The 23,497-nt window shown below is 50.8% G+C and overlaps 1 protein-coding gene across 7 annotated transcripts in view; it reads right to left on the reverse strand.

Moving 5' to 3' along the window:
- PLXNA4 (plexin A4) overlaps positions 1 to 23,497 on the reverse strand; it is a 699,000-nt gene that overhangs the window by 235,078 nt on the left and 440,425 nt on the right. For all 7 annotated transcript variants that reach the window (XM_053255172.1, XM_053255171.1, XM_053255173.1 and 4 more), the window contains one exon: positions 4,136 to 4,236. In XM_053255172.1, coding sequence (XP_053111147.1) covers positions 4,136 to 4,236 — 101 coding nt within the window. The remainder of the gene's footprint in view (positions 1 to 4,135; positions 4,237 to 23,497) is intronic.

Here is a 23,497-nt window from a genome sequence, read left to right on the forward strand (position 1 = left end):
CTCTGGAGGGATAGAAAGGGGAAAACATCTTATCAGGCAGCCCGACACTGCCTGAATTGATGAGCTGAGAGCAGGGCGGGGCCTAGGCTGCCGAGAGCCTGAACAAGCTCTCAGCTCGTCAATTCAGGTAGCGTCGACTGCCTGATAGGACGTTTTCCCCTTTCTCTCCCTCCAGAGAGGGAGAGGAAGGGGAAAACGTTCTATGGGGCAGTCGGAGCTGCCTGAAATAATCAGCAAAGAGTTTGCCCGGGCTCTCGGGAGGGGGGAGTTCGCTCTGGGCTCCTATGGAGCCTGAGCCACAGGGCAGGGCTCTCTTGGCGGCCTTTCCCCATTGGTGGCCTGGGTTCTTTGAATCCTTTTGCCCAATGGTGGCTCCGCCCCTGCCCCTCGGGGCTGCTGTCTGGGCAGACCCTGACCAACGGCTTCAGAGGCTCTCTGCCAGGGTGATCCCCAAACCCAGGCTTCTCCATCCACTGTGTCACCAGACTCCTCTCCTGATAGCAAGGGAGGGACAGGATTTGAATTCTGGGCTGGGGCACCATTCTCCCAGTTTGCCACAGTGAAAGGAGTCCAAAGTGAGCCTGCGCCCCCACTCCCGCCTTCCTCAGTAGCAGCTGTTAAAGAAGATGAGAGACAAACTTTGGCCAAAGGAGAGCGGCGTTCTAAAAGTCAAGGGAGAGAGAAAGAGACTTTCAAAGAGCCTGATGTTATCACAGCCTCTGAAGGCGGCTTGGATTACCTGAGACCCTGCTTAGCAACTCACAAGACTTTGACCAAGAAAGGTAAAGCTGAGGTCGATCGATGAGGACCCTGCCTGCGAATGGGGAGATTGAGTTACACACCGAAGCCAGACGGTATTTCTTTTCATGGCCAAGACAGCAGAAAGGGCTGGCAAGTTGAAGGGATAAAATTAAAACCTTCCCTCTCAACCCCACAAAAACATCTAACAAGATCAGATGCTTGAACAGAGCTTTCCTTCTTTTGAAGAAAGTTTATGAAGAACTAAATATGGCAGCCACTGGTAAGGCAGGCAGCCTCCAACATCTACCCTCCACAGCAAATACTGTGGCATTTCACTTTCATGGTCTCATCCCTGAGTAGAAAGAAATTAAAACGGCTGTTTTCTTGTGAGAAGAGACAGACAGACAGACAGACAGAGTACTGGAGCTCTACGGAACGTTGGTGGTGTTTGTTGATTGATACATATACAAGCTCAGCCTAGTGAGAGTTGTTCGCTCAATGGTAAGGCAATGCTTTCCATGAAAAGTGGACAAAAATCCATGCCTGCATTTCCGTGTAAATAATGTGGAACCGCGGGTCCAAATGACCTGAGGTTCTGTGCCACCCGTCTCCCAACTCTCCCGTCCAAATTCGGACATCAAGAGAGCAGCCTCTCTGCAACCAGCGATACTTCAGAGAGGCAGGAGAACTGGCTGTGCAGGCTTCCTTCTTTACTGAATTACGGCTTATTACTAGCCCGGGACTGGCAAGTTGCCAAAAGTGTCGTCCACGGATTCATCTGGGTGACCTTCTGCTCCTATTTTATAGCTAGCAAGAACTTGGCATCTGCAATTAGCTCAGAGTCACTACTCTCAATTATTCATTGACGTGTCTCCATGGAGGTCCTGCACACTGAAAAAGAGCCAGGGAATGTTCTGGATGCAAATACCAACGAGACCTTAACGATATCATGTGAGAACTAGGGGTGTATCTAGAGCGCACCCAATGCTTCCCTGTGGCTGTGCATTGTAAGGGAACAGCAATTGTGCTAGCCAAAATGACTGTCAGAAAGCTTGTCCCTCATTTCTGTTTTTCTCATTGAGGAAACCTAGATAAGCTTCCAAGAAACTTCCAGGATTCCCCAGAACACAATTTGCAAGCTACTGGTTCCAATTATGCATGCACTAGCATGCATAATTGCATGCACCCTGGCATTCTATTCAAGACTGAATCAGTCTATGCGCTAACCAGGATGAAACAACACTCAGCCATGAACAAAGGAGGGACATGAGATCTGCTCAGTCATGTGGCCACAGAGATGGAGGTGAGGTGAGGCTAAGGTGTCTTGACAAAAGTTGCTGAAAATCCCACCTGACCAGCCAATGCACATTTAGAAGAAGAAAACAGAACAGATGACCATTTTCCTACTTATATTTCTTCACACCAGATTTCTAACAGGTCTGTTAAGAACAGACCTCCCATTTCCCCTCTGGTTCTGTCGATCTTGCCATGACCTTGCCTCAGCCCAAGCCTACCATCCATCCATCCATCCCCCCACTCTCTCTGCCAGCTATTAACTTTTCAGCCAGGTTATCTTTTCTTTCTCTTTCCATCCTCCCCAGAGACTGGTATGACAGCCAATAAGAAACCATTTCCATTTGCGCCCTCCAAATGATACCTTGTGGCTTCAAGAGGCTTTGGCATGGTCCAGGCAGTGAAGCGAGGTTGTGGGGAGGGGTGGGGGACACACATGGCAGGATGCAGGACAGAGCCTGAGAATGAGATGCAAGCGAATGATACTATTATGGGAATCTTTTGATCATCCACCTTTCCCAACTCTCCTTCTTGCCACAAAAAAACCCAATCAATGGCCCCTTATTGTCAAGCGGCTTTATCTCTCTCCCTCTCTCTGCGCGCAGAGTCGAATTTCCCCCTGTAAGGTTAGGACAGAAGAGTCACAGAAATCAATTCCCCTCATCCATGGCCGCCTGCCCCTTGGAAAGAGAAGTCAGTATCAGAAAGCAGTGGAGGGGATGGGGAAAGGGAGGGGGAGACAGCTCAGTTCAGGCACAGCAGCCCTCCCCGCAACACACACACACACACACACACACACACCATCACTTGTAGGCAAAGTTCTCCCCAGCGCTTGTCTATTGCCAGCTCCCTGCTACTTTTGCATTGACCACTAGTGCTCTGGGGGCACCATTTGAAACGCGGAGAGCTGCAAATTGCTCTTCTGGACCTCAGCCCTGGAAACTCCATGCAGACAGAGCGAAGGGTATCACAAGTGCATCCATCGAGTCACAGATGGAGAGAACATTCTCGATATTTTAAGGGGCTTTTGCCACAGAACCTTGGATTTGGAAAAGGCCCTAATATATTTTTCCTCCTGCAAGGCAGCCACCCCCGACTCCTCACCCCAGCTCCCCACAGATCATCCCACACAATCTGGGCCTCCGTGTGCCACAAGCAGAGAAGAGGCGTTACGGCAGGGAAAGGGGTTTGCAAAGGAAGCAAACTCCAGCAAGGAAAAAACAGCAACTCGGGTATTAGCAGGGAAAGTTCCACGGAGGGGCCAAGCAACACATTAGGTGTTGACGGGCTTCACTAAAATAACAGCTAGATCCCTCTATGGATTGAAATCATGGTAGGGGTAGGGGGCTTCAACACTACCTGCTCTATATACAGTCTTGAATCTGGATTTCCGCCACCCAATTGCTGCTATTTAATCAGGACAATTTCCCAGTGGCGACATTGAGAGCCCCTTCCTTGCCAAACAGCAGCTGATGGACGAGAGGTCTATCAAAGGCTACTAGTCGGAGGGCTGTGGGCCACCTCCAGCCTCCAAGGCAGGATGCCTCTGAGTACCAGTTGCAGGGGAGTAACAGCAGGAGAGAGGGCATGTCCTCAACTCCTGCCTGTGGGCTTTCGGCAGCATCTGGTGGGACACTGTGCGAAACAGGATGCTGGACTAGATGGGCATTCTTGGGCCTGATCTAGCAGGGCTGTTCTTATGTTCTTATGATGGTTGTGTAGCTACCATCATTGTCCTTAAGATGCCACAGACCTCTTTGCTGTTTGTTTTCATTCCTGGGGCCCCAGAGAGTGGACAGCCTGTTGCTCTTTTGTATTTTGTATTGTGGTTGCTCTTTTGTATTTAAATTCTGCCTTTAAGAAAGAGATGCTGCCTTTTCTTTTAGAAAGCATCCTCCCTCCCTTCTCTCTCTCTCTCTTAATCTTGAGCTGTAGGATTCCACTTCGAAAGGACCAGATTCATCCCACCAGGGACAGACCTGTCCATTTGCAGCTTTGTTGCATGTCACAGCAGCTAACAGTGAGAAAAGTGAAGTGGGGGAGTCTGGAGGGGGGGGGAAGCAGCGGCCCCACCCACCCCATCCCCGCGAGCCACACTTACGTGTTGTGGAGCACGCACCATCCGCAGTGGGGGTCCCCCGAGCCGAGGCACTCGCTGCAGCTTTTGTACTGTTCGCATGACTCCACGGGCACTCGGGTGAGCTGCAGGCAACAAGAGAAGAACAGCTGCATTCATTGGCAATTCCAGACACAATCTCAGGGTCATGGCAATTTCAAAATCCATTCACACCCTTCTCAACAAAGCAACAGGGACTCAGGGACCTACTTCCACCCATAGCATAGCAGCCAAACCTCATCCTTCATGTGGATTGTTCAGGTGCAGAGGGGCAATAATGGCTCTGCTGAAGGGCATGAGGCTACTCGAGAGTAACTGTGCAGGGGATTGCAAGCTGATGCCTAAATGCAAATCATCTGCACTGGTATAACTGCCTGTGATATTGTGATGTCTTTATTCATCACATTTATACCCCATCTAAAGATTTCTGCTCCTGCTGCTGTTTTTGGTCCATTCGTCTACTTTTTGCCAGCTTGCTCTACACCTCTTCTGCCCCCCCTCTTTGGAAAGCCCCACCCTGAATGGAACCCTGCACATGACTATTCCATGCACCATTTTTTCTCCCAAATTGAATTTTTATTGATTTTAACAGTAATAATATTCATTCATAACAAACATAATAAACAGAAGTGGACTTCCCGCGCATCTCTCTTCGTGAAACATCAGCTATAAAATTTACCCTTGCTATAATAATAATAATTCAAAACATAAATTTAAACCCTTACAAACACAATTAGTCTACCCAACCTGCATTTTCCCCCCTTTTCTCTCTAAATTTCAAATCCAGCTGTAAGGTCCATAGTAGGAAAATAGTTTTTTAGATACACCAAAAATGGTTTCCAATCTTCTTTGAAACATTCTAAGTTTGGGTCTCTTATCAGTGTTGTAAGTTTTGCCATCTCCGCATATTCCAAAATTTTTATCAGCCAATCTTCTTTTACTATTCCATGCACCATAGAGGATTTGCAGGTCCTCACTTGTTGATTTCAGTTTTCAGACTAGAACAACGTCACTTCTGCTGCGTACGCATCCAGCCTGTAAGGATAGGATCATGTAATCCTATCCACACGTACCAGAGAATAGGTCTCCTTGGACACAGTGGGGCTTACTTCTGAGCAAACAGAAGACATCAGACTGGAAACCACAGCAGACTGGGTTGTGAATGGTGCTTTGGGCCAGCCTAGCTCAGCTAACCCACGAGAGGGCAGGAGGGGTGAGGCAAGGTAGCTGGGGCGGGGGGGGCTGCACCAGCACAGCTGTGCCATAAAGGAAACCGTGGGAGCTGCTTTCAAACATCTTGCAATGCAAACTGAAAGCAAGGCACAAAACACACACACATCAGTGGCGCTCAGACCCCACTGGAAAAGGGAGAATCGATATCTCGGGGCCTCCAGTGTCCAGGGACTGCAAGGGCACCACCTTGCTCCCCGCGCTCCTGCTGCAGCCAGCCAGTGAATGAAGCCCTTTCTGGCTTTGAGAGAGGGATGCCCAGCCCCTCTCCCTCTCCCAGCTGGCAAGTGCTCTGCTCCCTGGCTAGGCGCGCCCTTTCTCTCCTTTGCGCTGAGCGAGGGAGAGGGAAGAAGCACCCAGCTAGCAAACAAAGCCCTCGCTGGCTGGACGGGGGCAGAGGGCCCTGTGTCCATGCCCCACTGTCAGCCACACCCTCTGTGTCATGCTTCTGATGCTGGAGCAAAGGGTGTGGCCAGGGGGCCCGGCAATTTGGGCAGCCATCCCTTCCAGGGCCTCCGCCAACCTCCTTATGCCCTCCAGCCGCTGGGCCAGATATCTGAGAACCACTGGCAGGGGCCTGGGGCTGGGGGATTTGGAATGGGGAGAATCCAAACCATCCATAATCTCACCCTTTGCCAAGGAGTTCAGATTGGGGGGGGGGGTGAGCGGCGGGGGGGGGCATTTCTGTTTTTATCCTGCCTTCAAAAGCCTCTAAAGTCGGTTATTATTTATTACAGAAAAGTCTGTCCTGGCTTCCCATTGCTGAAGGTACACTCAAGGCAGCTTGTGTAATTAAGCCGGGAAACCATCTACATTCACGAAAAAGATTTAAACAACAGAGCCAAAAACAAAACAAAAAAAAACCTACACCATGGAGAGCATAACAATGAAGCAAAAAGGAGCAACAGGGAGCCAATCAAAAAAGAACAACCGGTTGCTGAAATAGCCAGGCTAGGCTGAGAGAAAATAATATTTAGCACATCGGAACATAGGAAGTCAAAGCTTTGCTCCCTCTCGCTCAGTATTGTCTACCCAGACTGGCCGCGGCTTCTCCAAGGTTGCAGGCAGGGGTCTCTCTCAGCCCTATCTTGGAGATGCTGCCAGGGAGGGAAGCAGGCAGATGTTCTTCCCAGAGCAGCTCCATCCCCTCAGGGGAATCTCTTCCAGTGCTCACACAGGTAGTTTCCCATCCCCATGCAAACCAGGGTGGGCCCTGCTTAGCAAAGGCAGCAATTCATGCCTGCTACCACAAGACCCTGTATATTATCTCAAACAGAACGTAAGGCAATGGTAAGGCTTCGTGCAGGTACAGAAGGTACCAAAGGAAGGCAGGTTTCCATTCCAGCTGGTGACATATTCCAACCCGTGCAAGCTGCAATGGGAGGGAAAATGAGACATTTACTAGGGATGTGCAAAAAATTTCGGGCACAGAACGATCTGTGCCCGAAACGAACAATTTCGGGTGATTCGGGGCCGAACCGAATCACCCCCGATGCCCCCCGAATTTTTTCGGGCACGAGCCGAATCACCCGAATTTCGGGCACAAAAAATTCGGGTGATTCGGTTCATGGTTGATTTTTGGCGATTTTTTAAAGTTTTAGTGACTTTGGGGCAGTTCGGGGGCATAGCATGGGATTTGGGCAAAAGGAGTGGGGTGGGGTGGTAGTGCCTAATGGGTGCAGGCTACCACCCCAATTTCAGGGGGATTGGGCAAAGGGCTGATTTTTGGTAAATTTCTGAAAATTTCATGTCTTTGGGGCAGATTGGGGCATATTGGGGCAGAAAGTGGGGGCTGGGGCAGAATAGTGGGGTGGGGTGGTAGTGCCTAATGGGTGCAGGCTACCACCCCAATTTCAGGGGGTTTGGACAAAGTGGTGATTTTTTGAGAATTTTTGAAGTTTTGGTGACTTTGGGGCAGTTTGGGGGCAGAAAGTGGATCTGCCCCAAAATAGTGGGGTGGGGTGGTAGTGCCTCATGGGTGGAGGCTACCACACCAATTTCAGGGGGATTGGGCAGAGGGCTGATTTTTTGAGAATTTTTGAAGTTTGGGTGTCTTTGGGGCAGATTGGGGGCAGAAAGTGGATCTGCCCCAAAGGAGTGGGGTGGGCTGGTAGATAGTGCCTGATGGCTGGAGGCTACCACCCATCCCCAATTTAAGAGTGATTGGGCAGAGGGGGGAATTTTGGTGAATTTATTTTTATGAGGTTTGTCTTCATAAGGTGAAGTGTGCTAAATTGATTACTTCCTCATATTATTCATAGTAAAGGAAAGTGTGAAAAAGTGAAAGTGGGGTCATGAGAGTTGTTTAATTGAAAAAAATCTCATTTGCTATGATAGAATGAGAATTCACACCTTAGAAGTTTTTTCTGAGGTGTGAATTCTCATTCTATCATAGCAAATGAGATTTTTTTCAATTAAACAACTCTCATGACCCCACTTTCACTTTTTCACACTTTCCTTTACTATGAATAATATGAGGAAGTAATCAATTTAGCACACTTCACCTTATGAAGACAAACCTCATACAAATAAATTCACCATAATTCCCCCCTCTGCCCAATCACTCTTAAATTGGGGATGGGTAGTAGCCTCCAGCCATCAGGCACTATCTACCAGCCCACCCCACTCCTTTGGGGCAGATCCACTTTCTGCCCCCAATCTGCCCCAAAGACACCCAAACTTCAAAAATTCTCAAAAAATCAGCCCTCTGCCCAATCCCCCTGAAATTGGTGTGGTAGCCTCCACCCATGAGGCACTACCACCCCACCCCACTATTTTGGGGCAGATCCACTTTCTGCCCCCAAACTGCCCCAAAGTCACCAAAACTTCAAAAATTCTCAAAAAATCACCCCTTTGTCCAAACCCCCTGAAATTGGGGTGGTAGCCTGCACCCATTAGGCACTACCACCCCACCCCACTATTCTGCCCCAGCCCCCACTTTCTGCCCCAATATGCCCCAATCTGCCCCAAAGACATGAAATTTTCAGAAATTTACCAAAAATCAGCCCTTTGCCCAATCCCCCTGAAATTGGGGTGGTACCCTTCACCCATTAGGCACTACCACCCCAACCCACTCCTTTTGCCCAAATCCCATGCTATGCCCCCGAACTGCCCCAAAGTCACTAAAACTTTAAAAATTCACAAAAAATCAGGACTTTGCCCAATCCCCCTGAAATTGGGGTGGTAGACTCTACCCATTGGGCACTACCACCCCACCCCAAAATTTTGCCCCTGGGCCCCTTTTTACCCCCCCGAATCGATTCAGATTCAGATTCGGATTAAATCCGAATCCGAACCGAATCAAGGGTGATTCGGGTGACCCAGATTCGGGCACAAAACAGAACGGGGGTGATTCGGCTCGGGTCCGAGCCGAATCACCCGAAAATCCGAATTGCACACCCCTAACATTTACAGTACCTTCAATGATGCCACGTAATATTCTTAGTGCTGCCTTGCTGGCAATCTTTTTACAAACTCCTCTTATTCTAACTGGAAAAGAACAACCACAGAGGGGCTGTTCACACGACCAGCCATATCTCGGTAGGGCTGGTCGTGTGGTGCACCAGGATCAGTCCGGAGCTCAGCGTCAGTTAAAAGTGAGGTAGGATGCATCCGAGCCTCCTACCCTCTTATTCCACCACCCAGCCATGTGGCAGCATGGACTGCTAGCAGCCCTATCTGGGCTGTTGGCCGCTTGTGCTACTATATAGAGGCCGGTGGAAGGAGCAAGCCAGCCTCTAGGCTTTCCACAATGCACTGCTCTGCTCGTGCTGTGCACTGTGGGATCTCTGGGGGCTGGGCTTCATTCCCCCCGACCTCCAGATGGCCACACCACTCACTGCAGCATGGACCATGTGTGCACATAAGGAGCACAACTGATGCAAAACTGTGGTCATGGGTGGGGGAGATAGGAACAATCCCCCCTTCCCCCCCAGCCCTCCCTGGCTCAGAGTATACTGGCCGTGAGAATGACCTCCATGGCCGACATCCTCACTAACACAGCGCTTGTGGACGGGCATCACGCCTGCAGAACCTGCAAGCCTGCAAGTGCGAGCCGCTTCCATTCCAGACTAGGATGACCGATGCAATTGCTCTAGGGCACGCTGGATGCCAGCGCCCCCAGGACGCGCAAGAACCCACGCCACAGCTGAGGCCGTGTGCTCCTGCAGCATCTGTGCTTGCACCCTGCTTGCACCTTTGGGATCAGCGCAGCTGCATGCTCTCCTGGTGGCTGCACGACTGGGTTAGGTGAGCATTTCCTTGGGCAGGATTTCAGCCAGTTCCTTCACAGATTGCCAGGGAGTGCTGTCAGATGGTACAGGGCAGAGCTCGAGGAGAGGGAGCCCGTGCTCACCTCTCCCCCGCCCCCCAGGGTGGCCCCTCCGAGTGAGGAAGATAATGAACAAAACGGGGAGGGGTGGGGCTGGGGGCCCCGGGTTCTTTGAACCCATCTGCTCAATTATAGCGACACTCCTGAAATGGCACTAATATTATTATGTGATGTACGATGTACTCGAACGTAGTGTGGATTTCAAATTTTATCTCCCCAAGAGATTCCCACTATCGCCCACTTACACATTGTTTCCAGTCCACATGGATACAAGTCCCCGTCTGCTGTTCCCCAAGCAAAACAAACAAGAGGGGCAATGCTGAGGTCATCAACACAGATGTGGCTTCCCCCAAGAGTTTGCACACTCTTTGATGTGGCCAAAGTATGTCCTTCATGAGAACGCTTCGTTGTTATTATTTTTTATTACAACATAGGTCACTTGACATAACACAGGGCTCAGGAACATAAGATGTCTGTGAAAAATACATCCATTTTTCATATCTTGTGGTGTGTTCAAGTGGTGTGAAACGTGTGTATGCAAGGGCAACCTGCAAATAGGCACTCAAGACTCCACCCCTCCTCATTTCAGATGATCTTCTTAGCCTGGTCCTGCATGGGGTGAGGAGGAGAGGGCTGAGATTGCAAGGAGGAGGAGAAATGGAGGCAATGCTGATGGAAGGAGGGATGGAGCTACTGAGGGGAAGAGGCATGGGGACTTGAGAGAGAGAGGGCGAAGGCATTGCTACTTGTCACAGTGACACCTACAATTAATCACTCTAAGGGCAGGATTCCTTTGCTCACAGCCAACCAAGGGGTGGATTTAGCACTAAATCAGCACTCAACAGCCAGCTGCCAAGTGCTGGTGTGAATGATGGAGATTTTAGTTGAGACAAGTAAATAACTTCAAAGGTAAAGTTGGTGTTGACTCCTGGAGACCACAGAGCCATGTGGTTTACAGATGGAGAAAACCATGGGCAGGTTCTTTCTAACTGACCGCTGGACCTGCCTACTACTAGCCCTGCCTACGGTTACCCCTGGCTCCCCCCCGCCCCAGCCCTGGCCCTCGCCTGAAGAGGCAGCGGCTGCCACTGGGACTGTTAATGCTTCTCTGCACCTTTCCCCACCAATCGTTCAGAACCTCCTTCTGTGCACTGTAATTTCCTACAGCCATTAGAGGAGCTTATTTAGCTGACCTGCAGGCTTCTGTGACATCACTGCAAATCAGCCAATGTCTAAGGAGATTTCCAAGACTGTAGCCTGTATTGGTTTGATGTTTGCCATTTTGTTCAAGATTCAGAGGTTTGTGGTGATGGGGTAGGGAAAATGTACAAAGCCAGTAATTGTTGGCAAAATTTGCATCCTCAGTGATGTAATTAATCTCTCTGCAACCATAGTTCGATCCATTCTTCTATTGCTCAATTGATCGATCCATCCCATCTATGAGCACTGCCTTCTGACAGTGGTCAACAAGATGCCTCCAAGAGGGTCATAAATGGAACACAGAGCTTCTAGCACCTATTAGAGATATATGGTCTCCCAATATGCAGATTGAAATTTGGGCTATCATGGCTCATAGCAACTTAGACTTTCCCTCACGTTATTAGTTTATTAAAATCATATATACCAATTGTCATCACAACTTCCAGTGACACTGAGTTCCAGGGGCTGACTTTGTATTGTGTGCAGGAGTGCTTTTTGTTTATTTTTAATCATTTTAGAAAATGGTCTCTCTCTCTTTTTTTCCATTTTGGAAGAAACTGAATATGTCCCTAGCCACTCTTTCTCAGTCTCGCCACATCACTCAAGATTTTATAAAATATCTATATTGCTCCCTATTTGGTCACCCTACCCCCTACGACATATATACTCCTGTTCCCAAATGACTCACAATCAAACTACCTTCATGCATACAAACTGCTGGAGGGTGGGGGGGGAGAGACTAAGCGAAAGTAAAAAAGGAAGAATCCAAACATTGTGCAGGAAAGTATTAGACTGGATCCACTCCTTCCTAGCCACATTTCCTTTTTACCTCCCTCCTCCTCCTCTTCCAGTCTCTGACTTACATTCTTCGTGCCCTTTGTACTAGCTGAATTTGATTCACAGCCTCCCACATCTTTAGCAACAGGGCTGCCATTTTAAGTTTCTGTAAGGAGAGGACAAAAAGACGTCAGTAGCCTGGGATTCAGCAAAGACTTGCCCTCAAATACAGCCAAAGTCGAAAAACAGGAGGAGGCGTCTATTTAGCTGAAATTAGGTTTTATAGTTCCCAAGAACTATAACATTTTGGGACTATTCGCACGGTCTGCAAAAATCGGGCTAAAGGAACCTAGCCCGATTTTTGCAGTCCATGTGAACCACTAGTCTCACCTGAGAGCCTGGTGGTTCCTGAGCGGTTAACCCACTCAAGTAACCCGCCCCTTAAACCCTTTGGATTGTGAGTAGCTCTGGCGTGGCTCCGCGCCGCAGCTACTCATGAGGAGACCCCCGGCCAGGAGGCTTAAAAGCAGCCTCCCGGCTCGGAAGTCCCTCCAGTATGTCCTGCGTACTCACGCAGGGCATACTGGAGCTTCCGGGGGCTGCGTGGTCCCCGATCCTCCTAGCCCCCACCGGCTCCGTCACACTAAGCCCGGTCTCCCCACAAACCCTATGGAGGCGGGTCTCTGTGATCACGAGACCCGCCTCTTTATCGAACAGGATAAATGCTTTTAAAGCATTTTAAGCATTTTAAAATGGTTTGTCTTTGTCAAACAGGATAAATGCTTTTTATTTGCATAGACACTTTTCTTTTAAGACCATGGATGTGTGCTTTTGACATACATAGATGGCACACTACACACTCTCTAGAATGATAACAACTCGGACACTAACCAAGTTTCCTGCTTCCAGAGGAAGCTCCCGGGGTCCGTCAGAGCCTTAGCAGCTCGTCCTCATCACCGCCCCTGCAGTCACCCCCTTGGAAGAGCCCTGGAGTCCTGGGGAGGCTGCCCCTCCCATCAGGGCCCCTCTTCCCTCCCTAGAAACCCTGCCCCCACCATTTGGAGCTAGCCCTTGCTGGGTCAACAGCTCCTTAACCGGGCTGCTGCCTTCCTGGACCTGGGTGCAGACATTCGGATCTCCTCTGCTATTGGCTTTGGAATAACAGAAGCCATGGGGGTGGTAGTCAGATCAGGACTGCAGGGGTGTGTGTGTGTGTGTGTGTGTGTGTGTGTGTGTGTGTGTGTGTGTGTTACCCTTTCCTCTTGAAGCTGATATTTGCCCAGCTTACAGGTAATGAAAGAAGGAACCAAAGTGTTCCTCAGGAGGCTGGACAAAGGAAGCAGTTCTGCGATGGCATTTGACTTCATTCTTCCCTTCCTACTCTTGCCTCTTCCACTTAGGAACCTAGGCAGCTGCCAGAGTCAGACCATGGATCCATCTAGTTCATTATTGTCTGCATAGGCTGGCAGCGGTTTCTCCAAGGTTACAGGCAGGTGTCTCCTGCAGCCTTATCTTGGAGATGCTGCCAGAGAGGGAACTTGGGACCTTCTGCTCTTCCCAGAGAAGCTCCACCCCCTCAGCGGAATATCTTACAGTGCTCACACGTGTAGTCTCCCATTCAAATGCAAACCAGGGTGGACCCTGCTTAGCAAAAGGGGGCAATTCATGCCTGCCACCTCAGGGCCAGCTCTCCTCTCCTCCCTCCCTCCCATCTCCCCATTGTCTGTGTTAGACTGTAAACTCCTTGAGCACAGGGTCCTGTCTAGTTTTTGCCCCTGAAACTCTGTAAGGCACCATTGAGACTTTTGCAACTGTTAGAATGGGCGGGTGGGTGGGCACCTGTTGACAGTGAGGAGACTTTTATCCCACCTTTCCATTCTCCAAGAGGACACTCAATATGGCTGAGACATCACCACCAAGCCCCAGGCCTCCTGAGCTGTGGCGATCTGCTTCCAGTCCCAGCAGACAGCCCTGGGCTCCACGGACCGGCAGTCTTTATAACACAACTTCATATGTTCGGCAGATGCCAACATTTGCTTTTCAAAATCCAAACCAGAGGCAGCACCCCAGGGAGGCGAGACCGGGTAAGTGCCTACCCAGAAAACGATCTTGCTGCAGAGATCCACGGCTGAGGTCAGTACTCAAGCACGTTGCTTGTTTGGGCTGGAGTTCAGGCTCAAGGTGCTTAGTTAGCGATTTATGAGCAAATGGTTCACCCCTTTGCTAACAGATGGCTTGGTCCAGTCTGCATCAGTTCCAGACAGTTAAGACACTAGCAGTGTTCAAGACCAGCACACTGGGATGAAACACTGAGATGCTGGTGCCAGGGAAATTCTTCAGCGTAAGACCGGGGTCGTTCCCTCCAGACCTGCTCCTCTCTTTCTTTATGCCTGCCAATCTTCTTTCTGGTGTCATATGAAGGTGCATAAGAAAGTGCCTTAATACCGAGCTGAGCCATCGGTCCAGTGTTTATCTACTCTGACTGGCAGCAGCTCTCCAGGGTTTCAGATGGATCTTTCCCAGTCCTCCCTGGATATGCCAGAGATTGAACCTGGGACCTTCTGCATGCAAAACAGTTGCTGATCCAGGAATAGCGCCACCATTGGGTGAACATGTTCAAAGAACCCGGGCCACCACCAATCAGCGGCCACGAGCCCCTGACATCAGACGCAGGGGCGTTATTTCAGTCCCAAATGGGGATGCACAGCCCCGTTCGGAGCTGAAATCGGTCCACGCTGTGTTGGCAGCGTGGCTGGAGTGACTCTCCCTGCCTTAAAGGCAGGGAGAGATGCTCCTAGTCTTGCTGCCAATGCAGCAGGGCCGATCAATCTCCCTCCCAAATGAGGCCCCATGGCCCTGTTTAGGGGAGAGATTGGCTTGCGCTGCATTGGCCTTTAAGGCAGGAAGAGTCGCTCCGGCCCACACTGCCCAACACACCATGGGCCGATCTCCTCTCCAAACGGGGCCGCGTGGCCCCATTTGGAAGGGAGACCACGCCCCGCACCCAACGTCAGGTGTGGGGGTGTGGCTAGCCGGGCGGGGCCAGGGGGCCATGGTGGACGCACATGGGCTGCTGCCAGGCTCGCTCCGCTCCTGGCTCTCCACTGAGCTAGGTAGGGCCATTCCCAGAGGTGACCAAATGCACCTCTTCATGGAATACATTTTAGCCAAGGATTAACCTCGCCGTTACTAGTTTTAGCCAGGTATTACGTTCCTTGCTGCTTGTTTTGGTAGCAATAGCTTCCCAGACAACATCTGCCTTCCCTGAAGCCACGGTTTTGATCTCAGGGGCCAAGCGCCATTTCCCCAAGGGGGGGGGGGGACACAAAAGTACGATTGGTTGGCTGGGTACAATGCAATCAGTCATACAGACTTTCCTCCTGCAGATCACTGTGTCAGCAGAGGAAGGCTGTTTCTGGCCTGACATGGAGGGGCATCACCCTGATGAAGCACCGTTGAATTCCGTCAACACTAAACTCCCAGTCAGCGAGGAGTGACAGATTGCAGGAGAATACACCTGCGCCTTCCAGGCACTTTTCACGAACTGTTCTGGGACTTGAGCTATGACCTGATGGACAGGGATTCATGGTGATGATGTACTGAACGGTAACAAGTCAGAAGGCTGGGCTTGCTGGTTGGGGGGGCCTTTTCTCAAGAAAAAGACAGATGTTGGAACCATCAGGACATTCTCCAACTTTCAGCTGAATTGAGAGCATTTGGGGCAAAGGTGGGGCTAAACCACTCACCCCAGGAGTGTAACCATAATTGAGCGGATGGGTTCAAAGAACCCGGGCCCCCAGCTTGTGAGGGCCCCCCATCTCCACGCCTTCCTATCTTCTTCGTTATCTCCCTCACTCTGAGGGGCCACTGGGGAGAGAAGTGATCACGGGCCCCCTTTTCCCTAGCTACGCCCCTGACTCACCCCCTTTTCACCATCTGTATTTCATGGTGTCCAGAAGCAGAAGCAATAGTTCCTCGTTGCCACTGGCTGCTGGACGCCATTTTTAAAAAACCCTCTATGTGACAGTATGAGGCTCTTCTTACAAGGTCATGCATGGTGTGGAGAAAGTGGAGAGAGATTCTTTTCCCTCTCACACAACACTAGAACCAGGGGTCACTCCATGAAATTGATTGCCAGGAGGTCTAGGACCAACAAACGGAAGTACTTTTTCACATAACGTATGATCCACTTGTGGAACTCTCTGCCACAGGATGTGGTGACAGCCAACAACCTGGATGGCTTTAAGAGGGGTTTGGATAACTTCATGGAGGAGAGGTCTATCAATGGCTACTAGTTGGAGGGCTGTGGGCCACCTCCAGCCTCAAGGGCAGGGTGCCTCTGAGTACCAGTTGCAGGGGAGTAATGGCAGGAGAGAGGGCATGCCCTCAACTCCTGCCTGTGGCTTCCAGCGGCATCTCATGGGCCACTGTGTGAAACAGGATGCTGGACTAGATGGGCCTTCTTGGGCCTGATCCAGCAGCAGGGCTGTTCTTATGTTCTTATGAGCCTGAGGAGGGTTAGTGGGGAGTGGGCTTAGCCCGCTCTCCCTGCAGATGACCAAGCAGTCTGCTCTGGGCGGCCAAACTAGCTGCCCACACAACTGCCTGCTCCATTATGGAGCTGGTGGGTGCTTGGAGGATCAGGGGCAGGGCATACTGGAGAGACCCCCGAGCTGCTTTTCAGCCTCCCGGTCGGGGGTCTACTCGTGAGTTGCTGCGGTGCAGAGCTGCGCCGCAACAACTCACGATCAAAAAGCCTGGGTTAGCAGAGCGCTCGCTCTGCCAACCCGGGCTTAGGGGAGGGCTACCTAAGCGGGTGACTGGCTTTGACTCAACCGGGCTCCGCAGCGAGCCCGGTGAGTCTCACGATCAGTGGGAGGAGGGCTAAGCACCCTTAGCCCACTTTCCACTGATGGTCAGAATAGCTTCTATGAGGTCATTCTCACAATCAAAAAACGTGTTCTACCCGGGTTTGGGAACTGTGTGTAATCCCAATTTTTGGTTTTGTGGAAGCAGGTTTAGAGGAAAACCTGGGTAGAAATGATTGTGTGGGTGCAAGGTAGAAGGAAAAGCTACCCAGGTTTTCCTCCTATCTTGCTTCCACACAATCACTTCTACTCAGGTTTTCCTCTCACCCTGCTTCCACAACTGAAAACTGGGAGCACACAGCTCCCAAACCTGAGTAGAACACAGTTTTTGATGGTGTGAATGACCTTAAGGTCATGATACAGGATTAAATTGGGGGGCGGGGCTCTGGATAAAAATCAGATTGCTGCAAGCACCTGGGGTAAAATTTGCCCTCACACAAACCCCCATTTGCTCACTGAAACCTGACCAACATGCCACCACATTTCCACTGCCTATGACTGGGGTGGTGAAAATCGGAGGGGGGCATTTCTTGCCAGTCTTACATGCATACAGAGTTGCTCCTGAAAACAGCACTTGTATGCATATTTCTCCCTTCTCCCTCCCTGTAACATCTAGGTCAGTGTTTTTCACCCTTCTGGCCTTCGGGAAACCCTTTCGACAACGAATTCTCTTCTGAAGAGCATGTTGAACAGCTGCCATGGAAGCCCTGCGCATTCATTGCAGAGGGTTATGGACATATTTTGCAGTGGGTGTGTGAAATGCTGGTTGCACCTTTGGGGCCCCATCATTGTTCTGCAGGAGCTGAGAGAGCGCTCTAAAATGTGCTCAGCAGTCCACTGTGGCTGCACATTATGGAGGACACCTGGCAGTGGAGGACAAGGTCTCTTTAGGAGAAGCTCGGCTGCCACAGCTCATCTGCTGACTGGAGGATCCCAGATAGGTGGGACAGAAAACCCAGGGTTCCTCAGAACAGAGTTTGAAAACCACTGGTCCTGGGCAATGTTCCTGGGTTCTGGCATCACAACAACATGCACTTCTCCCCACTGTCATCATTAATTTGCCCCCACCTCTTGCTCCACCCAGAATGTCAGTCTCAGTAGCCCCATTCACGTGTTAGGTTCAGCACTTGTACGACGAGTGTGCAGTGGGCACAGATAGAAATTTGTACACAGGGACAGTTATGCACATGTTATGTTGCACAGGTACAACAGTATACTTCCTATCTGGACCAGGCATTTGAGGGGCCTGAAGCTCAGTTCACTTTTAACATGAACAGAGGCACAGTCATCCACACAAAAACATGTACAGGTGAACAGACATCTGAATAAAGGTACAACACAATGAGGCTATTCCCACGAACAGGAGAAATCGGACTAGGAGAGCCTAGCCCAGTCTCGCCTGACTGTGAGAACCACTGGGCTTGCAGGCGAGCCCGGTGGCCTCCAGGCGGTTAACCCGCCAAACTACCCCTCCCCTTAATCCCGGTTTTTAAAATCGTGAGTAGCAGTGGCTACTCATGAGTAGACCCCTGACCGGGAGGCTGAAAAATAGCCTCCTAGCTTGGGGTCTCTCCAGCATGCCCTGCATGCTCGTGCAGGGCATGCTAGAGCTTCTGGGGGCCATGCGCCCCCCAGACTCCCCAGCCCCGGCCAGCTCCATGATGGAGCCAGCAGTCATGTGGGCGGCTGCTGTGGCTGCCCAGAGCAGACTGTCCGCTCATCTGGGGGGAGAGCGGGCTAAGCCCGCTCTCCCCACAACCCCCCTAGAGGCTCTTCACACTAATAGTGTGAAAAGCCTCAATGAATGAATAAGGCTAATATGTTCTAGATGATTTTAGCTGACTCGAACATAGGGAAAAGCATGGTAGAAACATATGTCTGAAACACATTAATCTGCCCAGACCCTGCGTCCATCAACAGAGGTCCTTCCCCCACACATAAAGATGGCAGCCATAGGCTCCATTATTGCTTCAGAGAGCTGGGTCCTCCAAGGTTCAAGGGAGATATCCCAGAATGCTCTGCACTCTCAGTAGAGAGACAGTCATCATACACCAGCAGTTCTCCTCTGAACGGCCACCCTAGCCATAGAACTCTCTGATAAACATGGCCACCAGCTGTCAGGGGACATTGAAAATGGAGATTTCAACATCTAATCAGCAAATCAAGGTAGGGCAGCTGCTACTTTCATCCTATGTCAGTAAAAATCAGAGTTATAAGTCAGGCTACCCACATTTGGGACGGGCTGCGTAGGCCAGTCTTATGAGAAGAAAAGGCTGGGTTTACTGCCTTCTACCATCAGGTTCTTGGTCGTGTGAAAGACCTGACTGCACACTGCTGTCATGGAGCTTACGCTGTAGGGTGGTCAACAAATATGCCAAATAAATACATAAAATCATGACGGCATGGGGGTGGGCTAGGCTCCCTGACACCAGCAGCTCTTGTTGGCCTACAACTCCCATCATCCCTGGCTGCTACTAGCCACTGTGACTGCAGACGATGGGCACTGTAGGCCAGCAAGAGCTGGAGGGCCGCCGTTGGACACCCCTGCTTTACATCTCCACTTTCCTATCCACCACGGAGGCCACTGGCAAGAGAAGCCCAACGGGAGTGACAAACACACAGGCCATTTCCATGTGAGGAGGCAGTGTGTCCAGGAGATGGATGCACGGCTCTCTCAGAGAGCCTCATGTGGCACGCGTGTGGGCACACAAGTTCCCTCCTGGCCCGGCACCTGAGTCCTGGCACCCTTCACACGGCCACCTTCAGCTCCTCTGCAGAGAGATTAATTAAAAGCTCAACACGCTGATCAGTGACTCAGGCATTGGTGTCAGACCCTCTAGCTAATAAAGGCAACGTCTGTAGAAAACAACGGAGCAAGGACTGAAAGGCAAACCACGCCAGGGTGCATCTCGATTTATTTATTTCCATTTCTCTATGTCAACCGCTTCGGGAACTTTGGTTGAAAAGTGGTCTAGAAATATGTGCAGTTAGTCGTAGTGATCAGCGTCGGAAGAGAAAGCAGCAGTAAGCAGAGGCAGCACATTAGAGCTTGGCTCTGAACAGCCCCCTCTCCCCCCCACCCCCCGCCGCCACTGGAACGTAAATCTGCAATTAATTCCACTCGGCTCCACGAATCTAAAGTTTGGAGATCAGCCTGTGCCCTCCGGGAGCAATAAGCCTTTCATGCTGCCCTGAAGACAGAAGAAAACGAAAAGCACACACACCACTGCAGCAATTTGCCAGTCTTGGGTGATTATTATGGAGGGATTGTAGTCTTTCCCCCAGCAAAGGATGACAACTCAAAGCCTCTGTTTAAAAAAAAAAAAGGCAGATATTGAATCCACACATTTCAGCCTCTCCCAGACCCAAGCCAGCCGTCAGACCTTGGCTCCTGTGGGGCTAGAACTGATGTGTCCGGACCAGGCTAGGATGTGGGCTGCCAGACCCAGATCTAGTCCTGGACGGGGGTGTTCTCCATGCCAAGGCCCAGAGATCAGGTGCAGGGGCTGGATGCAGGAGGCAGAAGATTCTGGGGCAGAAGGCCTGGCTCCGAGTACGGCTATCAGGTCGGGTCAACCCAGAGGGTTTGTACTGCATACCAGTACAAATCACAGGGGCTCATGCCAGAAACACCTTATGGCTGGGCTTCTCAAACTTGGGTGTTCAGCTGATGTTGGAGTATAACCTGGAGAAGCCACTCCCTGTCTGTGTAGACCAGGGATTCTCAACGTTGGGTCCCTAGTTGTTATTGGACTTCAGCTTCCATAATCCCCAACCAAAGATCACTGGGGCTGGGGATTATGAGAGTTGGAGTCCAATAACATCTGGGGACCCAATGCTGAGAATCCCTGGTGTAGACAATACCAAGCTAGATAGACCAACGGTCTGACTCAGTATACGGCAGCTTCTTATGTCCCTATGTAACTCCCGCCAGCTTCGGATGTTGTGGTTGTTGAATTTGCAGCTCTGGGGACAAACCCATTGCCCATTTTATTCCCCAGTATTGCCAAGGAATGGACGAAACCCTCCGGAGACACTTCGCTCGTTTTACAGGGGAGAGCTGCTGCTCAGGGGCAGCGCACATGCTCTGCAGGCAGGAGGTCCCAGCTTCAGTCGCTGGCATCTCCAGTGAAAGGATCGAGGGTAGTAGGACTGGGAAGGAGCCCTGTCTCCTGATACACTGGAGAGCCACAGAGAGAACTTGGCTAGGTGGAACCTAAAATAGCCTAAAGCAGGGATGTACAACTCCTATGCACTGGTGGGTCAAACCAACCATGACTTGGCACGTGGGGACCGGGCTCAATGCTAAGATTATTTAAACATTTAATTAAAAATTAAATTAACTTTAATATATTTTATTGATATAATGTAAAATAATAATTATTTTTTTAAAGTAATTTAAACTTTTCATAGCTTGGGGAGGGTGGGCCTGTGATCGCCCGCTCCCCGGCAGCCCCCTGCATAGGAACACAGGAAGCTGACTTCTACTGAGTCAGACCCTTGGTCCATCTAGCTCAGTATTGTCTACACAGACTGGCAGCAGCTTCTCCAAGGTTGCAGGCAGGAGTCTCTCTCAGCCCTATCTTGGAGATGCTGCCTGGGAGGGAACTTGGAACCTAGATGCTCTTCCCAGAGCGGCTCTATCCCCTGAGGGGAATATCTTGCAGTGCTCACACATCAAGTCTCCCATCCATATGCAACCAGGGTGGACCCTGCTTCGCTAAGGGGACTTGCTACCACCAGACCAGCTCTCCTCTCCTTGACCAGCTCTCCTCTCCTAAGTCTCCCCGGGTGGTGGGCTTGCCGCAGGGCTGTCTGCCGGTCTCTCTCCCAGCCCTTGCCCCCTCCGCCGCCTCTCTCCATGCCACCTCTTGCTGTGCTGCTCTCTTGCCAAGCCGGTTCCCCATGCCTACCCACCACCCATGTGGCTGCTGAAGAGCTGCTTGGATATGGAGCCGCATGGCAGCTCCTGGGAGGCAGAAGGGAGAAAAGACTGAAGGCAGTTTCCTCCTCCCACCTGGCCCATGTCAATGGAACAGGCTAGTCATGAAAAACGTGCATGTGCATCCTTCATTTGTAGCCAGTTCCAGCTGGGCAGAAGGAGGAAGCTGACACATGGCCTTCCCTTCCTTCCGACACCCAGGGACTGCCACACTGCTCCATATCTGAGGGGCTCTTCATGGGTGGCGGCAGCAAAAGCAAGCGTCACTCACTGCCTGCCCACTCCTGGCTTAAGTGCTCGGAGAGCAAGCTCCAGATGGGCAGGCAGGCAAGTGGGGAATGCCCACTTGTGGGAAAGAGGCAGTGGTGGGAAGGAAGAGCCCTCTGGGCCAACCAGAACATGCTTACGAACTGGATCCGGCCCGCAGGCCATATGTCGTGCAGTCCTGGTCTAAGGGCTAGTTTGAACAGTCCTGGCCCATGCAATTAGGAAGGGGACCTGCCAAGAGTGGGTTCAAAGCCTCCCCATCATGGCCCTTTATCACATGGGAGGGAGGCTGAACATCCAAATGGCCCAAAGGAGCCATTCAGATGAAGAGCACCACATGTAATAAAGTGACATGCCAGGAGGACGTTGGGGTATCTGTGGGTGCCATGGCGAGTGTGCCTTCCACACACACCCTTCCTAATAGCACGGTCAGGGACTGTATCATCCAAAGTGACCCAACTCAGTAGACTGCCTCAGATTTATTATTATTACTCAGGGAAAGGCTGGGGCCAAGCCACCTACTATCACGGCCCAGGCAGTCAGGGCCTCTGCCATTCTAAATCCAACGCTGAGGAGGTAAGACCAGCACTGGCCCCAACTCTGGATCTTGATGCCAAAGCAAAACCCGTGAGAGCTCTGGATCTGGAATCTCCCAAGGTAGCTCCTTCGTGGCCTGAACTCCCTGAGGCAGCACCCTCGGAATCTTAGCCCACTACAAAGCTGGCCTGTCCCTCACAATTGTACCTCCCTCCCTGATATCTTATCTGCACACCAGTGCCAGCAATGAGTTCATCAGGAACAGACAGAGTGAATAAGAAGTGGCAGATCCAGGAAAGCTGCCCCTCTAAGGCTTCCACTCTCCAGGCAAGGAAGCAGAAGAGGTAGTCTAAGCTCAGCAATATGTTATGGTTCTGTCTCCTTTCGAATGGACCTCTCCGACATGCTGTTGGACAGCTTTGCTGTGCCCTGCTTCACCGGCAACCAGAACAGGACACCTACCTAGCCAGCAATCTACAAAAGCCTGTATTCACCCCCAAACCTGTGCTGGAGCAACATGTTTCCTGCTTTGATGTAACTATCCAGTGCAACCTCTCCTGCTTGGAGCTGTCCAAGGTACTAACCCCTGATCTGATCTCTCTCGGAGGCAGCCAAGGTCTACATACCACTTGAGACTCTTGTCTCCACTCAGACTCCAATTTCAGCTAAAACTCCAGCTTGGTCAGCAAACCACCAAATTGCAGCTGACCTAAAGCCCATTAGCACATTGTGTTCAGCACTCGTACGAGTGTAGAGTGCACACAGGTGCAGTCATTGATATATTCTGCTGAACACAGGTAGAGCACGACACTTCCTATCTGTACGATACATTTTGAAGGGCCTGTATCCAGGTTCACTTTTAAAATGAACACAGGTACAGTCATTCACACATACACGTGTATGAGTGTACAGACATCTGTGGAAAGGGGCCTAATTGGGCTCCATAAAGTAACTGTGCCAGTGGCTTAGCTGTAAGCACCATATAACTGCTAAACATGATTCCATCAGCCTTCCCTTTGGGTCAGATTATACAACCAAAGAAGGCAGATAAGTATTTCATTACAGCTTGCTGGTTTCCAAACTAAGCTTTTTTCTCACGATTGCTTTCTTTGCTTAAGGGACTTCTTGTACACAACCTCTCCAGCCTCCCCAAACTCTCTGAGTAGCAGCCCTAACGAGGTGAATCATTACCAATC

This window comes from Hemicordylus capensis, chromosome 5 (assembly GCF_027244095.1).
Source record: "Hemicordylus capensis ecotype Gifberg chromosome 5, rHemCap1.1.pri, whole genome shotgun sequence".
Classification (NCBI taxonomy): Eukaryota; Metazoa; Chordata; class Lepidosauria; order Squamata; family Cordylidae; genus Hemicordylus; species Hemicordylus capensis.